Genomic DNA, 15,239 nt, shown 5'->3' on the forward strand with positions numbered 1-15,239 from the left:
GCAACTCCCCAGCAACCCCCTGGCACCAGGACATTCCCAGTGAAGAGAGATGTGGGGGGTTCGTTTCCTTCCCACTCCTGCTGTTCCCAGGAGCTTGGCCTTGCACCGTGTCTGGTTCTGGCAGGTGATGAAGGATGCGCACTCCCAGAGCACGTTCCTCTCGTAAGGACTCTCTGAAGCCAGTGTTTCTCCCTGTGGATCACTGTGATCCACTCACTGTGGATCCAGGTATGAACTGTGAAAGGCAGAAGTCCCTGGCTGGGGGCAGCAGGGGCCTGGCCCGGTGCTGCTGCATGGCCATGGCTTCACTCGCAGCTTCGTCCTCTTCCTCAGTAACTGGAGTTGTTGCTTGTGCCCCTGCAGAACCCAGCAGCGGCTCCTGGGGTCTTCTCCTCTTTCCCAGAGGAGATGCTCAGCTCCTGGGTGTGGGAAATGAGTGTCTCTGACCTGCCACATGCCAGTGTCATGGGGAAACGGGCCGTGCAATTGAGTCAATAAAAGTGAGACAAAGCTTGGGCTCTTGTGTTGTTACTGGGGATGGAGGGGCCTTTACCTGTGTTCTGCTGTGAGGAACGTGCCTATTGCACGAGTTCGAACTGGAAGTAAGGAGAGGCTCTGGATGTATGGAGAAGATAACGGTTATCAGCTCCAGCATCTGGCTGGGTTTGGGTTCTTTTAATGTAACGATTAAGCTTAGTTGGAAAGAGCCAGAGGCAGAGCCCAGCACCCGCAGAGGAGCCTGGACCTGCTCATGGCCTTGTACACAGCACTCAACGCCCCTCCTCTGTCCTGGGCTGCCTGGCACCAGGCTCGGTGCTCCCGGTGGGCTCCGCGGTGCCAGCCGGAACGGGGGCTGGTGCCCACGTCCAGGACCTGCCCGTCCTCCGGCTCGGTGGCGGAGGAGCCACGTGAGGAGGAGCTGGCAGGGCTCAGGGGCTCCAGCACCCAGCACCAAGCCCCGGGTGATGGCGTTCTCCTCTCCAGGCCTCCGCGCGCTCGCCCACGTCAGGGCCGCAGCTGGAGCCACGAGTCCGTCCCCACCCAGAGCCAGGGGCGCAGCCTCTCCCCGGGACACGAATCCAGGCGGAAGGCAAAGATCGGGGCCTCGGTCTCGGCATCAGCAAAGGCCACCTGCCTGCCCGCGAAGTCCAGGCACACCTGGATGGCCCGGGGGAGGCAGGGGAGGTGCAGGGGCGTCCAGTCCGGGTCAGTGAAAGCAAAGTATTGTCCAAACCACTGCCCCACGGCCCAGATTCCCTCCCGCGGGGTAAAGCCGAGGACCCCTTTCCTCCTGACGGACTCCTGCGCCACCCCCAGGGCCCACCACTGACCCCCCTGGGCCACCTCCACGGCCCAGCAGTGCCTCCCCACAGCGAAGCCCTGGGCGCCCAGCACGCACGGCTCCGTGTCGAAGCGCTCGGCCGTGGCGGGCGCTGGGCTCCACTCGTCCCCGCGGCGCACGCCTCGCCCGTCGGCAGCCAGGCGGAGGAAGGGGTTGGCGCTGTCCGGGTCCAGGCTCACGGTGCCTGGGGACGGAGGAGGAGAAGATGCTCAGGACCGGCAGCCCCAGGGGCTGCATCCACCCCAGCAGGAGCAGGGACGCGGCGATTTCCTCCCCCCCGGTCAGAGGTGTCCAGTGTAGGGCAGGAAACCCCCAAATGCCGGCCTGCCCCAGCCTCGGTGGTGCCCTGAGCCTGATCCAGGAGCTTCCAAGCAACCCCTGGCCAAGGGGACCTCGGTGCCCTGGAGAGGGGTGCACGTGAGTGGATGGGTGCCCATCCGCCCTGTAGATACCTGCACCTGAGCTTGGGCATCTCTAGGGCTGCGCACCTGGGCCCAAACCAGTGCAGGTTGTGGACAGCATTACCCCAAACCCCACAGCCCCAGATTCCCATTTCTTCCCATAGGAAATGGAGAGAGCCAAAGGTGCAGCTCAGGTGTCTTTGGTGCTGGTGGTGGGTCTACCCCCTACTTAAGCATTGGGAATTCAGCTGGGGCTTATTGCCCCAGGGCACACCCAGGCTGGGACAAGCCCCAGGTGCTCTGATCCTAAACAGCTCTTCCACGAAGAAGCAGGATGTGTTTTTCTCCTCAACAGAGGACAGTTCCCCCTCTTTTCCCCTTCTGAAAACTCACCTCTTCCACTCATCTCCTCCACCTCCCCGGCCAGGGGCTCACTCTCTTCTCTCTCCATCCCAGTTTCAAGCAGGTCTGAAGAAAAGCACCAGGAGGGGAGGCAGGATTCCCTGTTGCCAGTGGGAATTGCGGGACTCAGAGACTGCTTAAAGGTGATAACGAAGGAATGATGGGAAACCCAGAGCATCCAGGCACTTACCTGTAGGCAGACTCCAGGAAAGGAGGGTTTGGGTGCGTCTGAAGGCTTCAGCCTGCTCTGCACAGCCCCGCTCTCCTCACGGCTGGGCTGGGCTCACCCCGCTTGTTTGATGGAGCTGATTGAGCGCAGAGGGGCTGGGGGCCTGGGGAGCTGCGCTGGGGGCTGGCGCCTCGTCTCTGGGGAGGGGCAGAGCTTGCACCTCCCCTCCTCTTGGCCACCACTTCCCATGCCCCGAGGCCGCCGGACCTCGTCCAGCTTTGGGATGTGGGAGCCGCGGCAGGGCCCGGGCCTGTTTGCATCGCGGGAGCCGCTGCATCTGCCCTCCCTCGGCAGCTGCCCCGGGTGATAAGAGCCGGGAAGAGGCCGTATCTCCCTGCAGCAGGGAGCCCAATGGCACCTCCAGCCCCTGGGATGTGCCCTGGGGACAGCAGGCACAGAGCTGGAGCCATGCTCTGGGGTCCGGATGCGATGAGGGAGGATGCTCTGCAGTGGCCTCGGGCCGGGGCAGTGGGGTCGAGAACAGCAAAACCGAGCTCCTTCCGCTGCCTTTAATCTCCGTGCCTGGCCTGCGCTGCGGCTTCCCCACAAGTGCCCGAGCTGCCTCAGCCACCCCTCCTGCTCCTGGCAAGCCGGGAGGATCCCTCACCTGCACCCAGGCAAGCGGTGGAGGCAACGGGCAAGAACGGTTCCCAAGGGTGACGCAGCGAGGCCGTGCCCCCAGGCTGAGCTGCCTCAAGAACCAGAGCCCAGAGCGTGCTCGGGAAGAGCTGCCTCGAGGCAGGGGAAGGGGAAACGTTTGGGGAAGGGCGCCTTTTCCCTGGGGGTCCGAAGGGAGCGGGTGGGGTGCAGGGGCTCCTCCTGGGGCACAACCTCCCCCTTCACTGTGCACAAGCAAGAGATGAGGGAGCTGGTTATGGAGGAGACTGCTCCTGCAGACGGGCACGGCCGGAGATGGGCTTGTGCTGCTCAGGAAGCCGCCGGTTCCTGCCCGGGGCTGTGGGTGCTGATAGAGGCCAGGGCAGCCCCTGCCACCAGCGCGGAGCCTGGCCTCGGGAGGCAAAGCAGCAGCAGCAGCAGCAGCAGCGCAAGTGCTGGAGGGTCCGCGGGTGAGTGCTGGGGAAGCCGCGTTCGGGGAGGGCGGGGGTGCTCCTGGCACAGCCACGTCCGTGCGGGGGAAGCTCCTGCCCCGGGGACCCGGACCTAGCAGGGGGCTCAGGTGGAGCCGGGGAAAAGGAGCTCGAGGGAGGCTCCTCCAGCACAGAGCTCTCTGGGACGGGACGGCTGCGGGGATGCGAACACCACAGAGCCGCTGGCTCTGCAGTGGTGCTGGCACAGGGCACGTTCCTGCTGTGCCCACGCCTCCCGGCTCTCCCCTCCAGGCCATGCAGCTCCCTGCCCTGCTCCTGCTCCTGCTCCCAGCCCTGCCGGCCCCAGCCGGCACCTCCGACCCCGGCCAGCCCTGCCCGGTGGAGATGAACAAGGTCAAGGACCTCCTGGAGGTGAACTGCACCGGGCAGGCTCTCAGCGCGGTGCCCCCGGGGCTGCCTGCGGACACGGGCATCCTGCTCCTGGGCGCCAACCGCCTGGTGTCCGTGTCCATCGCCTCCTTCCCGCCGCTCCCGCGCCTGCAGGACCTCGACCTGTCCGACAACGGGCTGGAGGCCCTGCGCGCCGGGCCCCCGCTGCCGGCCCTGCGGGAGCTCATCCTGTCCCGCAACGCGCTGCAGGCGCTGCCCGCGCTGCAGGGGCTGCCGGCGCTCTCCCGCCTGGCCCTGGGGCACAACCGCGTGGCCGCGCTGCCCCCCGGGGCCTTCCGGGCCGTGCCGCGCCTGCAGGACCTGGACCTGCGCGGGAACCGGCTGCGGACCCTGCCCCCGGACGCCTTCGCGGGGCTCGGGGCGCTCAAGGACTTGGACGTCTCCGACAACGCCCTGGAGGAGCTGCCCAGGGAGCTGCTGCAGGACCTGCGGCGCCTCGAGACCCTGTGGCTCTCGGGGAACCGCCTGCGGAGCCTCCCCAGCGGCTTCTTCCCCGAGGGGCAGCTCTTCATGTACGTGTTCCTCACCGAGAACCCCTGGCACTGCGACTGCCGCCTGCACTACCTGCGGGGCTGGATCCGGCGCAACGAGGGCAGCGTCTACCAGCCCGAGCGGGGCCTGGAGAAGACAAAGGTGGAGGTGGCCCCCGAGCGGGTGCTGTGCCACAGCCCCCCCGAGCACCAGGGGAAGCCCATCATCCACTTCAAGCCCAACTGCGGCAACGTGGGGGACGAAGAGGAGGAGGAGGAGGAGGACTACGGCGACGGGGAAGAAACGGCAGGGAAAGCTGCCAAGGCCGCCGGCTCCCCCCCGCACCCACCCGTCCCCACAGACAGCACCGCCGTGCCCCGTGCTGTTACCGGGCCTCCCCCCGCCACCCCCAGCACTGCACCCACAGAGCCCAGCGCTCCCAGCACCGCCAGTCCTGCCCCAGCCAGCGCCACCCTCACCCCCACACCGGCCCCCAGCACCGCCACCGCTGCTCCTGCCCGCACCCCGCACCGAGCCACCGCCTCGCTGCCGACCCCCGTGGCGGCCACCGCAACATTGCCCACCACCCCCGTGGCTCTGCCTGCTCCGGCCGTGCCAGAGGCCTCTTCCCTGGCCACATCTTCATCTCCCCCGCTGGTGTCAACCACACCGCTGGTCACCGCCACTCACACCCGGGGCACCGCAGGCTTCACGCAGCCTGCACCTTCCCCTCCGGCTGCGCCCCTGCCCCTGTGTCCCTGCCCCACGGCCGGGCTGGAGGTGCCGGTGCTGCGCTCGTGGGCAGCGGGGGATGCTCTGCAGGGCGGGCACTGGGTGCTGGATCACTGCTGCCTCTTGCACTGGGTGCTCTACCTCGCCTGCTTGGCTCTGCTGGCGCTGAGCGCGCTGGCCCTGGCAGCCTGGCTGTGCCTCGTGGGGTGGCCCTCCTGGCACAAGTCCCTGCAGAGCCGAGAGGTTCCGTACCTGCTGCTGAGGCAGAGGGAGGCGGCAGGAGGCCCCGTGAGGCCCCTCAGCAGCCCCAAAAGCCTCCTCCAGCACACCCGGTTCTGCACCATCAAAGAAGTGCAGTTGTACCCGCAGGTCACTTACTGCACGATTAAAGACCTGGGCACACAGTGCAGTCCTCCGGCAAGTTCCTTCTGCACCACGAAGGAGCTCTGGATCCACCAGAGCCCTCTGAAGGCTTCATTCAGGTCCCTCTCCAGGAAGCTCACGGTCACAAACCTCGGCTCCCTGAGGACCCCTCCTGCTTACAGCCTGGACAGGGGCCTGGAGGCCATCGGTGAGGTGAGAGTCAAATACGCTGGCAACACCTTGTAAATGCTTCCTCCCGTTCGGCAAGAGGTGGAGGGTCCCGGCTCTGCTTCATGGGCCCCTCTTCTACAAGGGCAAGCTCTGCCTGCCCAGGGAAAGGCACCCAGCTCTTCCCTCCAGCGTCACCCTCACAGCCCCGAGGTTTCTCGAGCTGAAACCATTACTCAGGTACCTGCCATGGGGAGGAGATGTCCTGAACTGGTCAGTGAGTGTCTGGGGCTGCCTCTGCCTGGGGAGTGTGGGACAGCAGAGCTTGCTTTGTGCTCTGCCTGGGGAGTGTGGGACAGCAGAGCTTGCTTTGTGCTCTGCCTGGGGAGTGTGGGACAGCAGAGCTTGCTTTGTGCTCTGCCTCCCAACTGCTTCTGCTCAGCCGGTGCACATTAAAGCTGCAGGATGCTTCCAACTGGGTGCCAGGCTCTTAATCACAGAATAAATATTCCCTCTGCCTCAGTTTCACGTGGCTGCTGGCTTCGTTGGTCACAGTCCTGCCAGGGCCCAGTGAAGGACAAAACTGGTTTCAGTAGTGAAGACAGAGAGGAAAGGTCCACTTACACCCAGCTTCCTACAGGGGCCAGCAAGAAACCTGGAGAGGGGCTTTGGACGAGGGGAAAAGGCTTTAACCTGCCAGGATGAGCTCTCCTGCTCTGAAGGGCTGGAGAACAGACAGGTATAAAGTGGTGTGAAGGTCAGGTTGTCAATGGATCATAACTCTTCCTGGATGGTGTTAACCTGGAATACAACACGTGGGACCGTGCTGGAAACTCTTCTATTTAAAGTCCTTATCAGTGCCATGGAGGAGGTGACTGAGCGCGTTTTTATCCCACTGGCACATGGAGCAGGTTGGGAGGGATCTGAGCGTGCTTCCAACGGGAATATCCTTCAAGGGAGCACCGCTCACCCTGGGGCTGGCAGAAACCAGGGGAAAGCCAGCAGGGAGCAAGTCCTGCACCCTGGGATGAAGGGCACAGCGGGCAGTGGAGGACAGGCTGCGTGGGGAGCGGAGCTGGGGCAGAGGGCTCCGGGTCCTGGTTGGCAGGAAGGTGGAGGAGGCCCAGAAGTGCCCCCTGGCACAGCAGAGGGAGAACAGGAGCCTGGGCCGGGGGAACAGGGCAGGGGCAGGGGCCTGCGGGAAGCCATTGTCCCCTCTGCTCAGCGCTCGTTTCAGACCACATCTGAACCACTGCTCTGGGGAGCTGTGAGCTCAGGATCCCCCACGCACCCCAAGGTGCCTCTCACTGCCAAGGCACACGCACGGAACAGTGAGCACAGGCACCCCAGAGCCCTCGCCCCATCCCGGTGCCCCCTCCACCCACCCAGCATGCAGGGCTCCTGCTCTGCTGCTCCTTGTGAGAAGCACCTGGATGTGCGGGCTCCCCAGCAGAAACAAGACGACCCAGAGGGGCGGTTCCAGAGCCACTTTTATTCCACCCAAGTATGGGGGAGAACTGGGGGATCCCCATCTCCCAGTAAGGGCTCGGAGCAGAGAGTGAGTATCCCTGGAGGCACAGGGCTGCGGTGGGGGGGGGGGGTGTCTGTCCCATGGGGTCCCCACAGTCTAGGGCACCTACCCTGGGGTGCGGCACTGCTGGAAACCACGGGAAGAACCCCTTCTGAAGGAGGGATCTGGGGGTGACTTTGTCCCACAGAGGTGCCCATGGAGGATACCGAGGGATGCCAGGGTACCTGGGGTGCAGAGCTTTGAAGCCTCCCTAAGCACTGTTGGGGGTTTCAGGTGATCCCGAGGGGTCCTCGAGGCAGCTGGGGCCACGCAGGGCAGGGGGGAGAGTGAGGACGCAAGCTTGGAGCTCAGTGTAGGCATGGGGCAAGGTGCCCCGGGTGATCCAGCGCCGGGCACCGGGCTGGTAGGCATGGATCAGGTGGGTGTCCTGGTAGGTCTCATGGCTGTACCCACCCAGGACGAGCAGCTCCCCCCCCACCACAGCCGCACCCCCAACGACGTGGGCGCGGGGCAGGGGGCTGAGCAGGACCCAGGCGTCCAGCTTGGGGCTGTAGACCTCAAAGGCCAGCTGGTCCCTGTAGCCCGTCTGCCCGGCGCGCTGGCACAGCCCCCCCGCCACATAGAGCTGCCCGCCCGCCTCCTCCATGATGTGCCCGGCCCGGGGGCCATTCATGGGGGCCAGGAGCTTGGCAGCAGCACCCGGCACGTAGCGCAGGAGGGACGCCTGGCACTGGGATGCCTCATCACAGCCCCCCGACACGTAGAGGGCACCATCCAGGGCACACGCCGCGTGCCCACACAGGGCCATGGGCAGGGGCTGGCACCGCCTGGGCGAGGAGAGAGGGAGGGGATGAAGGGAGGTCAAGCAGGGCTGCCCCATGGGGAGAACCTGCCAGGAGCCCTCCACTTGCTCCACTGAGCGCCCAGCAGGCAGCCTGGCCAGCACCAAGGAGCCCCAGCGAGCAGCATCAGCTCTCACACAATGGATGCCCAGGGGACATCACTCCAACACTTCACAGACTCCAGAAACCACTGTTGGTCAACCCACAGTGGACTCCCTCAATGGACAGTGTTGGCCAACACCCAACGAACACAGCTGGAAATGATCTGTCTTGGCCAAAAGCTTTTCCAGCACCCAGTAGGTGACGCAGGCCAACCCCAAGGGACACGGGTGCTCGACAGCCAGGAGACCTCTCCCAAAGGCCACTGTGCGCCATTTCTCCATCGCTAAACTACTCCATAGCTACTGCTAAACCCAGGCCAGGGGCTCCGTGGCCCAAAGACCACCCAATGGCCACCACTGCCAGCGCAAGGGGTTCCCAGGGCCGAGAAAAGCGAGTGCCTGTGCGGCGCGGCCTCACCTCCAGGTGTCGGTGGCCACGTCGTAGCACTCCACGGTGTCTGTGCAGTAGAGCTCCCCAGAGCTGCCCCCCAGCGCGTAGATGGAATCCCCAAGAGCCACGGCAGGGAAGTAGCTCCGTCCGCAGCTCATGCTGGCCAAGCGCTCCCAGGAGCCGTCCAGGGGCTGGTACCTGGGGGCAGGAGGTGACCCGTTACCTGCAGCGCCATGAGGGACGCCGGCACCGCTGCGGGCAGCAACCCGCGCGCAACCAGCCAATTCCGGCATGCCTGGAGCCACGTGCGTGCCTCGCGTGGGAATATCCCCACCAAACCCACTGCGTGCCCCCGTCCTCCCGGCCCTACCCCAGAAAGCTACAACAGCCCCGAGGGGGAGAGCACCCCCCAGTGCTTCCCCCAACGGAGCCCCAAATGCCCTGGGGCCGCTCCACCAACTGCAACGCCACAGCACCCCGGGGCCGTGGGGCAGCTCCGGCCCCACCAGCGCCTCCTCTGATCCCGCAGCGCGCGGTGCCACTCAGCGCCTTGCGGCCCTCGGCGGCTCTCACCTGTAGACACTGGCTAGGGTGTCGCGGACCCCGTAGTAGTGCTTTCCGCCCAGGATGTAGAGGGTGTTGCCCACCACCGCTATGGCGTGGCGGAAGCGCGGGCCGTCAGGGAAGTGCCCCAGCGCCCTCCACTCCACCTTCTTCACCAGCCCCACAGCGCTGAGGTAGCGGTGGGCGAACCAGAGGCGCTCGCTGGGCTTGCGGGCGGCCAGGTTGGACGCCAGCTTTTCCCCACCGCAAACCACGACCACCTCCTGCAGGGACCGCACCCGACACGGCAGCTGGGCCATGGGGGCCAAGCTGGCCACTATGAGCTCCCGGACGACCTTTGGGTCCGCCACCCCTGCAGTCACTGACGGCACCTTCTTCAGCTCCCAGGTGGACATGAGGGCGAAGCGAACAGAGGCCAGGACTTCCTTGGCCACATCCTCTTGGCCATCTCCGTTGGCCAGAAGCCACCGGGACGCCGCTTCCAAAGCCTCCAGCTCGTGGAGGACGTTGAGACCGTCGGAACGGAGGAGGCGGATGAGGACGTGCGCAGGGAGATCCAGGAAGGCCGGCGTGGCCACCACGCTGGGGAAGGTGGCCAAGATGTAGTCCTCTGCCACGCGGCTCACCTGGGCCAGCCCGTAATCCACGGCGAAGGCCAGGACGTCTGGGCCAGTGTCTGGGGTCAGGCCGCGGGTGAAGACATCCATGCAGAGCGTGAGGAGCCCCCAGGCCTGGTAGCGCAGGGAGGTCTCGGCTGCCTCCAGCACCGCGGCCCAGGGCCCGGCCACAGCCCCGGTGTAGGCGAAGGCGAGGAGCAGGCGCAGCTCGGCGGGGGACAGCCCCGTGGCCAGCGGGGCGGCGGGGTCGTGCGTGGCCTCCCGCATGGGGCACGTGAAGAGCGCGCGGAAGAAGTCGCAGGAGCAGCTCAGGGCCAGGCGCTGAACTGGGGGGAGAGGAACGGGGGGGGCAGCAGAGGAGCCCCCCAGCCCCAGCACCGAGGGGAGCAGCCCCATGGGCTCCTCGCCCTGCCAGGGACCCGCCTGTCCCCGTCCCCACCTCAGGCCCCCGCTCACCTGCGATGACCTCGTCCCCTGCCTGGAGCTGGAGGTCGCAGCCCAGGCCCCTGGCGTGGAGCTGCCCCATGGCTCTGAGCGTCTCCCACTGCTCCTCCAGGGCCTCGGGACCCCCCTCCTGGGAGTCCCCATCCAGGCACAGGGCACAGGCGGCCGCCACCCGCGGGGCCCCCAGAACCCGGGCAGCCTCCTCCACCTCCTTCCTGCGGCCGCGGGGCACGGTTCCGCCATAGGCGAAGGCGAGCACGGCCCTCCAGCCCCACAGCGTGGCCCCGGGGGGCAGGGGGACACGGGGCGGGGGGGCCTGGTGCTGCTCCCTGCTCCTTCCCTCCAGGAAGCGAAGGAAGAAGGAGCTGACGGAGGCCAGGACCACAGCGTGCGCCATGTCACCCTCTGGGCCCACGCACACGTCCACGAGCTGCCCCGTGGCGCGGAGGTCGTCAGCCGTGGCCAGGACGTGTCGGGCATGGGCCCTGTCCCACAGGTTCCACTGGGCCGGGGCCGGCCCCTCTGCAACCCACATCTTGCCTGCGGGAACACACGGAGCAGGGTCAGTGCTGAACCCATCCCATAGCCAGAGCCTCTGCCTGGGGACATGGCACTGCCCTGCACTGAGAGCCACGGGGTCCATTGCCAACGCCTCCACCCCATAGCTGCGGCCACCAGGCTTTGCTACTGCCCCACAACTGAAGCTGATGCCTCTTGCCAAAACTGCAGCCCCATGGGCGAGAGCAGAGGCCACGCTGCTGCCTTGTAGCTGAGGCTGATGGCGCTCACCTGCCTCATAGCTGAACCCTCAGGATGAAGCCACCGACCCAAAGTGCACCCTGCAGCCCCACATCCCCATCTCCCAGCCCGGTGCCCCCACCAAACCCCACAGCCCCATCTCCCAGCCCGGTGCTCCTGTCAAACCCCACAGCCCCATCTCCCAGCGCGGTGCTCCTGTCAAACCCCACAGCCCCATCTCCCAGCCCGGTGCCCCCTATCAAACCCCACAGCCCCATCTCCCAGCGCGGTGCCCCCGTCAAACCCCACAGCCCCATCTCCCAGCGCGGTGCCCCCGTCAAACCCCACAGCCCCATCTCCCCGCCCGCTGCCCCCATCGAGCCCCACAGGGGACGCCCCGAGCCCTTCTCCAGCCCCTGCCCCAGCTCCGGTGCCCCAGGAGCAGCGGAGCCTCCGGCCCCGGCCCCCGCCGCCCCCCGCCCGGGCGCCACCTCACGTGTCGCGTGTCACGTGTCCCTTGCCGGCCGCCGCCGCGTCCTTGCGTCGGCCCCGCCGTGACCCGCGGGCACGTGGCTCGGTAATTATAGCGCGGGGGGGCAGGGCCGGGACCTGCGGGGGCAGCCCCGCCCCCCCCGAGCCCCGCTCAGCCCCCGCCTGGGGGCGGGGCAGCCCCGTGGCGCGCTCCTGGGCCGGGCTCACCTCGCACCGGGAGCCGCGGGCACCCCCAGCTCCGCCCTGCTCCCCCCGCACGACCGCGTCCCCGGGGACGCCCCGGCCCCTCCTGCGCCGTCCTTGGCTCCCCCCCCCCGTGTCCGGGCCCCTCCCTTCACACCTCTGCTCCCGCCCCACCCCCGCAGCCCCTGCCTGTGAGCTCCCATCCCCGTCCCCTGTGTGCCCATGGGTCCGGCTGAACCCCGCGTGCCCAGAGATTTCCCAGCCCTCCATTCTCCAGCACTTCCCACCCTGTGACGTTTTATTGCTTCTCTGTAACTCCCATCTGTTCTTTCTCATCCCTTGCTGCGCTCCTGAGCCTGCCTCGTCTGTAACCATGAAGATGTTTCCCTTATTGTGTCCCTCAAGCCTGCGTGTGCAACATGGACACAGAGGCAACGGAACGTGTGCACAGAAAACACAGAATCCCAGCCTGGTTTGTGTTGAAGGGGCCTTAAAGCTCATCCAGCTCCAACCCCTGCCAGGCCCTGGTCCAAAGCCCCTCTCCAGGTTTCCTGCAGCCCCTTCAGGCACTGGAGCTGCTCTCAGGTCTCCCCTTCAGGAGCCTTCTCTTCTCCAGGCTGCCCCAGCCCAGCTCTCTCAGCCTGGCTCCAGAGCAGAGCTGCTCCAGCCCTCACAGCAGCTCCGGGGCCTCCTCTGGCCTGGCTCAGCAGCAGCAGCAGATGAAGCTTCCCCTCCAGCAGCTGGGCAGCCCCAGAGTTCTGTGATTCCAGCTGTTGATTTGCCAGCATCTTTATTCCAGAGCCTCATTCCACAGAGCATTCCCAGGAGAGCTCACAGGGCAAGGCTACAGTCACAGCTTGGGAGGTCCCGTCAGCCTCCAGCCCTCCTTGTTGCCAATCTTCATGAGGGCAGCAGTGATCCCAAGCCCCAAACAGGACATGGTACCGGTGAAGTAATTGTGAGCTGGAAACAACACAGCAGAGCAGAAAAGACCTCTTAGTGCACAAGTTCTATCCAGGAGATCGTGACAGACTCATTCTTCTATCACTCTGTCTTCTACTCACAGCCCCTTGAGCCTCAGGAACGCCGTTTGCCAAGAAAAACCACCTGGATTTACATTTTCTCATGCTTTTAGCTTCCAAATGGAAATACCAATTCCTCCAATCCGCCCCCCATCTCCTTCCACAGGCAACCTCACATCGTGCACCTCAGTGACACAACCAGCAATCCCTGCTTCCGTCTCCCATCGGCTCAGCAACCAGGAAAAGTACGGATCAATTTCATCCCAACTTCAGCGAATGCCTCCCACCTTTAACAGAGTCTGAATGCTAGAGAAAGCAGAGCTGGCCAAGCACTGCAGGGGCTGATCTAGCCTGAGAGCAGCAAGATGCAGCTTGTCCCTCAGAGCAGGGCAGATGTCAGAACGTATCTTCCAGCTAAAATAAAGCGCGTTTGTTCCCAAGAACACGTGGATTTCCACAGTTCCTTCTTCCATACCCTGCAGTTTCACGGTAGAACTGACAGTTATAACCAGCAGGACTGGGCCAGCTCTGCTCATTCTGTAAACCAGGTTGATGTTACCTCTGGTGCCACTCTGCAGCAGTATTTACTTCAGCAGACTTGTACAATGGAGCATCAACCAAACCGGCACGGAATGAACTCAGAGGGGGAGCTGACATCAGGATTCATTGACTTACTTCTTGCCCCAATGATGGCTCCTGAGGCACAGCCTCCTATGAAGTAGTTCAAGGGGTCCTCCGGCTTCTCCCGGATCTCGGCACTGAGGCAGGTCGTCACACCAAACACGGCCCCCAGCGTGGCTGCAAGCGAGAGGCAAAACCCCACGAGTGAACCCACCAAAATCCCGAAGGAACCGAGGGCACACGAACACCTCTGTGTCGGGCACGGGGCGGCACGGCAGGAAAGAGGGAAACGAAGCAAGATCTGCTTTCGGTTACCCGCGGGCATCACGTTCTGGCTGCTGTGGTGAGACTGAGCATTACACAAGGTCCCTCCGGTCCCTCCCGGCCATCACCTGGATCATGGAAGGCTTTGGGCTGAAGGGACCTTAAATCTCCTCCAGCTCCAACCCCTGCCAGGGCAGGGACCCCTTCCACTGGAGCAGCTTGCTCCAAGCCCCTGTGTCCAACCTGGCCTTGAACACTGCCAGGGATGGGGCAGCCACAGCTTCTCTGGGCACCCTGTGCCAGCGCCTCAGCACCCTCACAGGGGAGAGCTTCTGCCTAAGCCGGTCAGCCCCGCCCCGCCCCGCCCGCCGAACCGGAGCCGAACCGGAGCCGAGTCGGGGCCGGGGTTCGAATCCCGGCGGCTCTGACCCGGTTCCGCCACCCGAGCGCTCCCCCGGAGCGGCTTCAGGGAGGTATCGGCGGCCCGCAGCGGCCCCGCGCGGCCTCCGGTGCTCTCGGGTGCGTGAGCTCCGTGCCTGACCCAAACCAACGCCCCCATGTGCGGGCTCTGGGCCCCGCGGTGCCTGCGGAGAGCGCTGGGGTTCAGCCCGAAGAGGAGGCTCCGAGGAGACCTGGGGGTGGTCACGGAATGGTTTGTGTTGAATGGGCTTTAAAGCTCCTCCAGCCCCAACCCCTGCCAGGGCAGGGACCCCTTCCACTGGAGCAGCTTGCTCCAAGCCCCTGTGTCCAACCTGGCCTTGAACACTGCCAGGGATGGGGCAGCCACAGCTTCTCTGGGCACCCTGTGCCAGCGCCTCAGCACCCTCACAGGGAAGAGCTTCTGCCTAAGAGCTCATCTCAGTCTCCCCTCTGCAGGTTAAAGCCATTCCCCTTGGCCTGTCCCTGCAGGCCCTTGGCCAAAGCCCCTCTCCAGGTTTCCTACAGCCCCTTTAGGCACTGGAGCTGCTCTGAGGTCTCCATAGACAGTTCTCAGCAACTCCTGCCCATTAGAGAATTGCTCCAGACTCTTCAGCAGATGATTTTTGTCTTGTCCTTGCAATGGAATACAACCAGGAGCTGCAACCGGTGTCAATAGCGTTTCCCACGTGCACAGCTGGCTGGAAGCGCAGGGACTTGCAGCCATTGGCCTCCAGCTGGGTCCTGACGGGTCCCTCGACCATCAAATACAACATCACCACTTCGCCTTTCCATGGTCCCATTAGAAGCTGGAGGGAAGCTATCAGAATTCCATCAGGAATTACGTATTTAACATATCCCCCCCCCCCCAACTCATAGAAGGTCGATGGGAATTAAGGCTGCCTTTAAGAGTCCACTTGAGCAAGACCAGAGGTCAGTTTCAGCAAGTCAGTGCACAGAAAACCCAAAGAACAAGGGGAGAAAAGCACACAGTGAAAAGTCAGTTTAATGAAATCTTGACAAACGATGACAGAACTCCTAAAGCTAGAGAGGGTTACGGGGAAACATGATCACTTTTTAAACATGTAACATGGCCCCAGGAAGGAAATAAACCATTTTCTACACTCACTGGGAGCACAAGAGGCCACTCAGCCTGCAGGACAGCAGCAGTACCAGGCAATGGAATGGATACCTCAGCGGCTGGGAATGGGGAGAGAAGACAAAGTTGGGGGGGGGGGTGTTATTCCTGCAGGCTTCTAACAGCTTGGACACGTTTCCAGCCAGGGAGAGCTGAGGACTATTTATGTGGCTCATTCCCTGCCCTCCTCTGGCTCGGTGCCTCATGCACTAGGAACAGGGCTACGGAAAGGTGCTGGAACTGCACATTTCGCCCCTTAACGCCTGC

General features: G+C 64.5%; 4 protein-coding genes across 4 annotated transcripts; 1 reads left to right on the forward strand and 3 right to left on the reverse strand.

The window, feature by feature from the left end:
- Nucleotides 1–971: 971 nt before the first annotated feature.
- LOC130604325 (E3 ubiquitin-protein ligase TRIM7-like) lies at nt 972–2,209 on the reverse strand. The gene is made up of 2 exons (XM_057418773.1): nt 2,137–2,209; nt 972–1,526 (listed from the first exon to the last, which is right to left on the reverse strand). The coding sequence occupies exons 1-2, from the start codon at nt 2,192–2,194 to the stop codon at nt 1,006–1,008; spliced, it is 579 nt and encodes a 192-aa protein (XP_057274756.1). The 5' UTR covers nt 2,195–2,209; the 3' UTR covers nt 972–1,005.
- A 1,204-nt stretch (nt 2,210–3,413) lies between these two features.
- LOC130604299 (platelet glycoprotein Ib alpha chain-like) lies at nt 3,414–5,700 on the forward strand. The gene is made up of 2 exons (XM_057418720.1): nt 3,414–3,441; nt 3,715–5,700. Exon 2 carries the CDS (start codon nt 3,718–3,720, stop codon nt 5,683–5,685), a length of 1,968 nt encoding a protein of 655 aa, XP_057274703.1. The 5' UTR covers nt 3,414–3,441; nt 3,715–3,717; the 3' UTR covers nt 5,686–5,700.
- A 1,477-nt stretch (nt 5,701–7,177) lies between these two features.
- On the reverse strand, nt 7,178–10,781 carry KLHL33 (kelch like family member 33). The gene is made up of 4 exons (XM_057418711.1): nt 10,110–10,781; nt 9,046–9,979; nt 8,500–8,670; nt 7,178–7,965 (listed from the first exon to the last, which is right to left on the reverse strand). The coding sequence occupies exons 1-4, from the start codon at nt 10,738–10,740 to the stop codon at nt 7,389–7,391; spliced, it is 2,313 nt and encodes a 770-aa protein (XP_057274694.1). The 5' UTR covers nt 10,741–10,781; the 3' UTR covers nt 7,178–7,388.
- A 1,502-nt stretch (nt 10,782–12,283) lies between these two features.
- NDUFA11 (NADH:ubiquinone oxidoreductase subunit A11) lies at nt 12,284–13,478 on the reverse strand. The gene is made up of 2 exons (XM_057418793.1): nt 13,208–13,478; nt 12,284–12,473 (listed from the first exon to the last, which is right to left on the reverse strand). The coding sequence occupies exons 1-2, from the start codon at nt 13,476–13,478 to the stop codon at nt 12,361–12,363; spliced, it is 384 nt and encodes a 127-aa protein (XP_057274776.1). The 3' UTR covers nt 12,284–12,360.
- Nucleotides 13,479–15,239: the final 1,761 nt, after the last annotated feature.

This window comes from Pezoporus wallicus, unplaced genomic scaffold (genome assembly GCF_028554395.1).
Source record: "Pezoporus wallicus isolate ANWC-B61680 ecotype Strahan unplaced genomic scaffold, APGP_CSIRO_Pwel_v1 contig_14027, whole genome shotgun sequence".
NCBI classification, from domain to species: Eukaryota; Metazoa; Chordata; class Aves; order Psittaciformes; family Psittacidae; genus Pezoporus; species Pezoporus wallicus.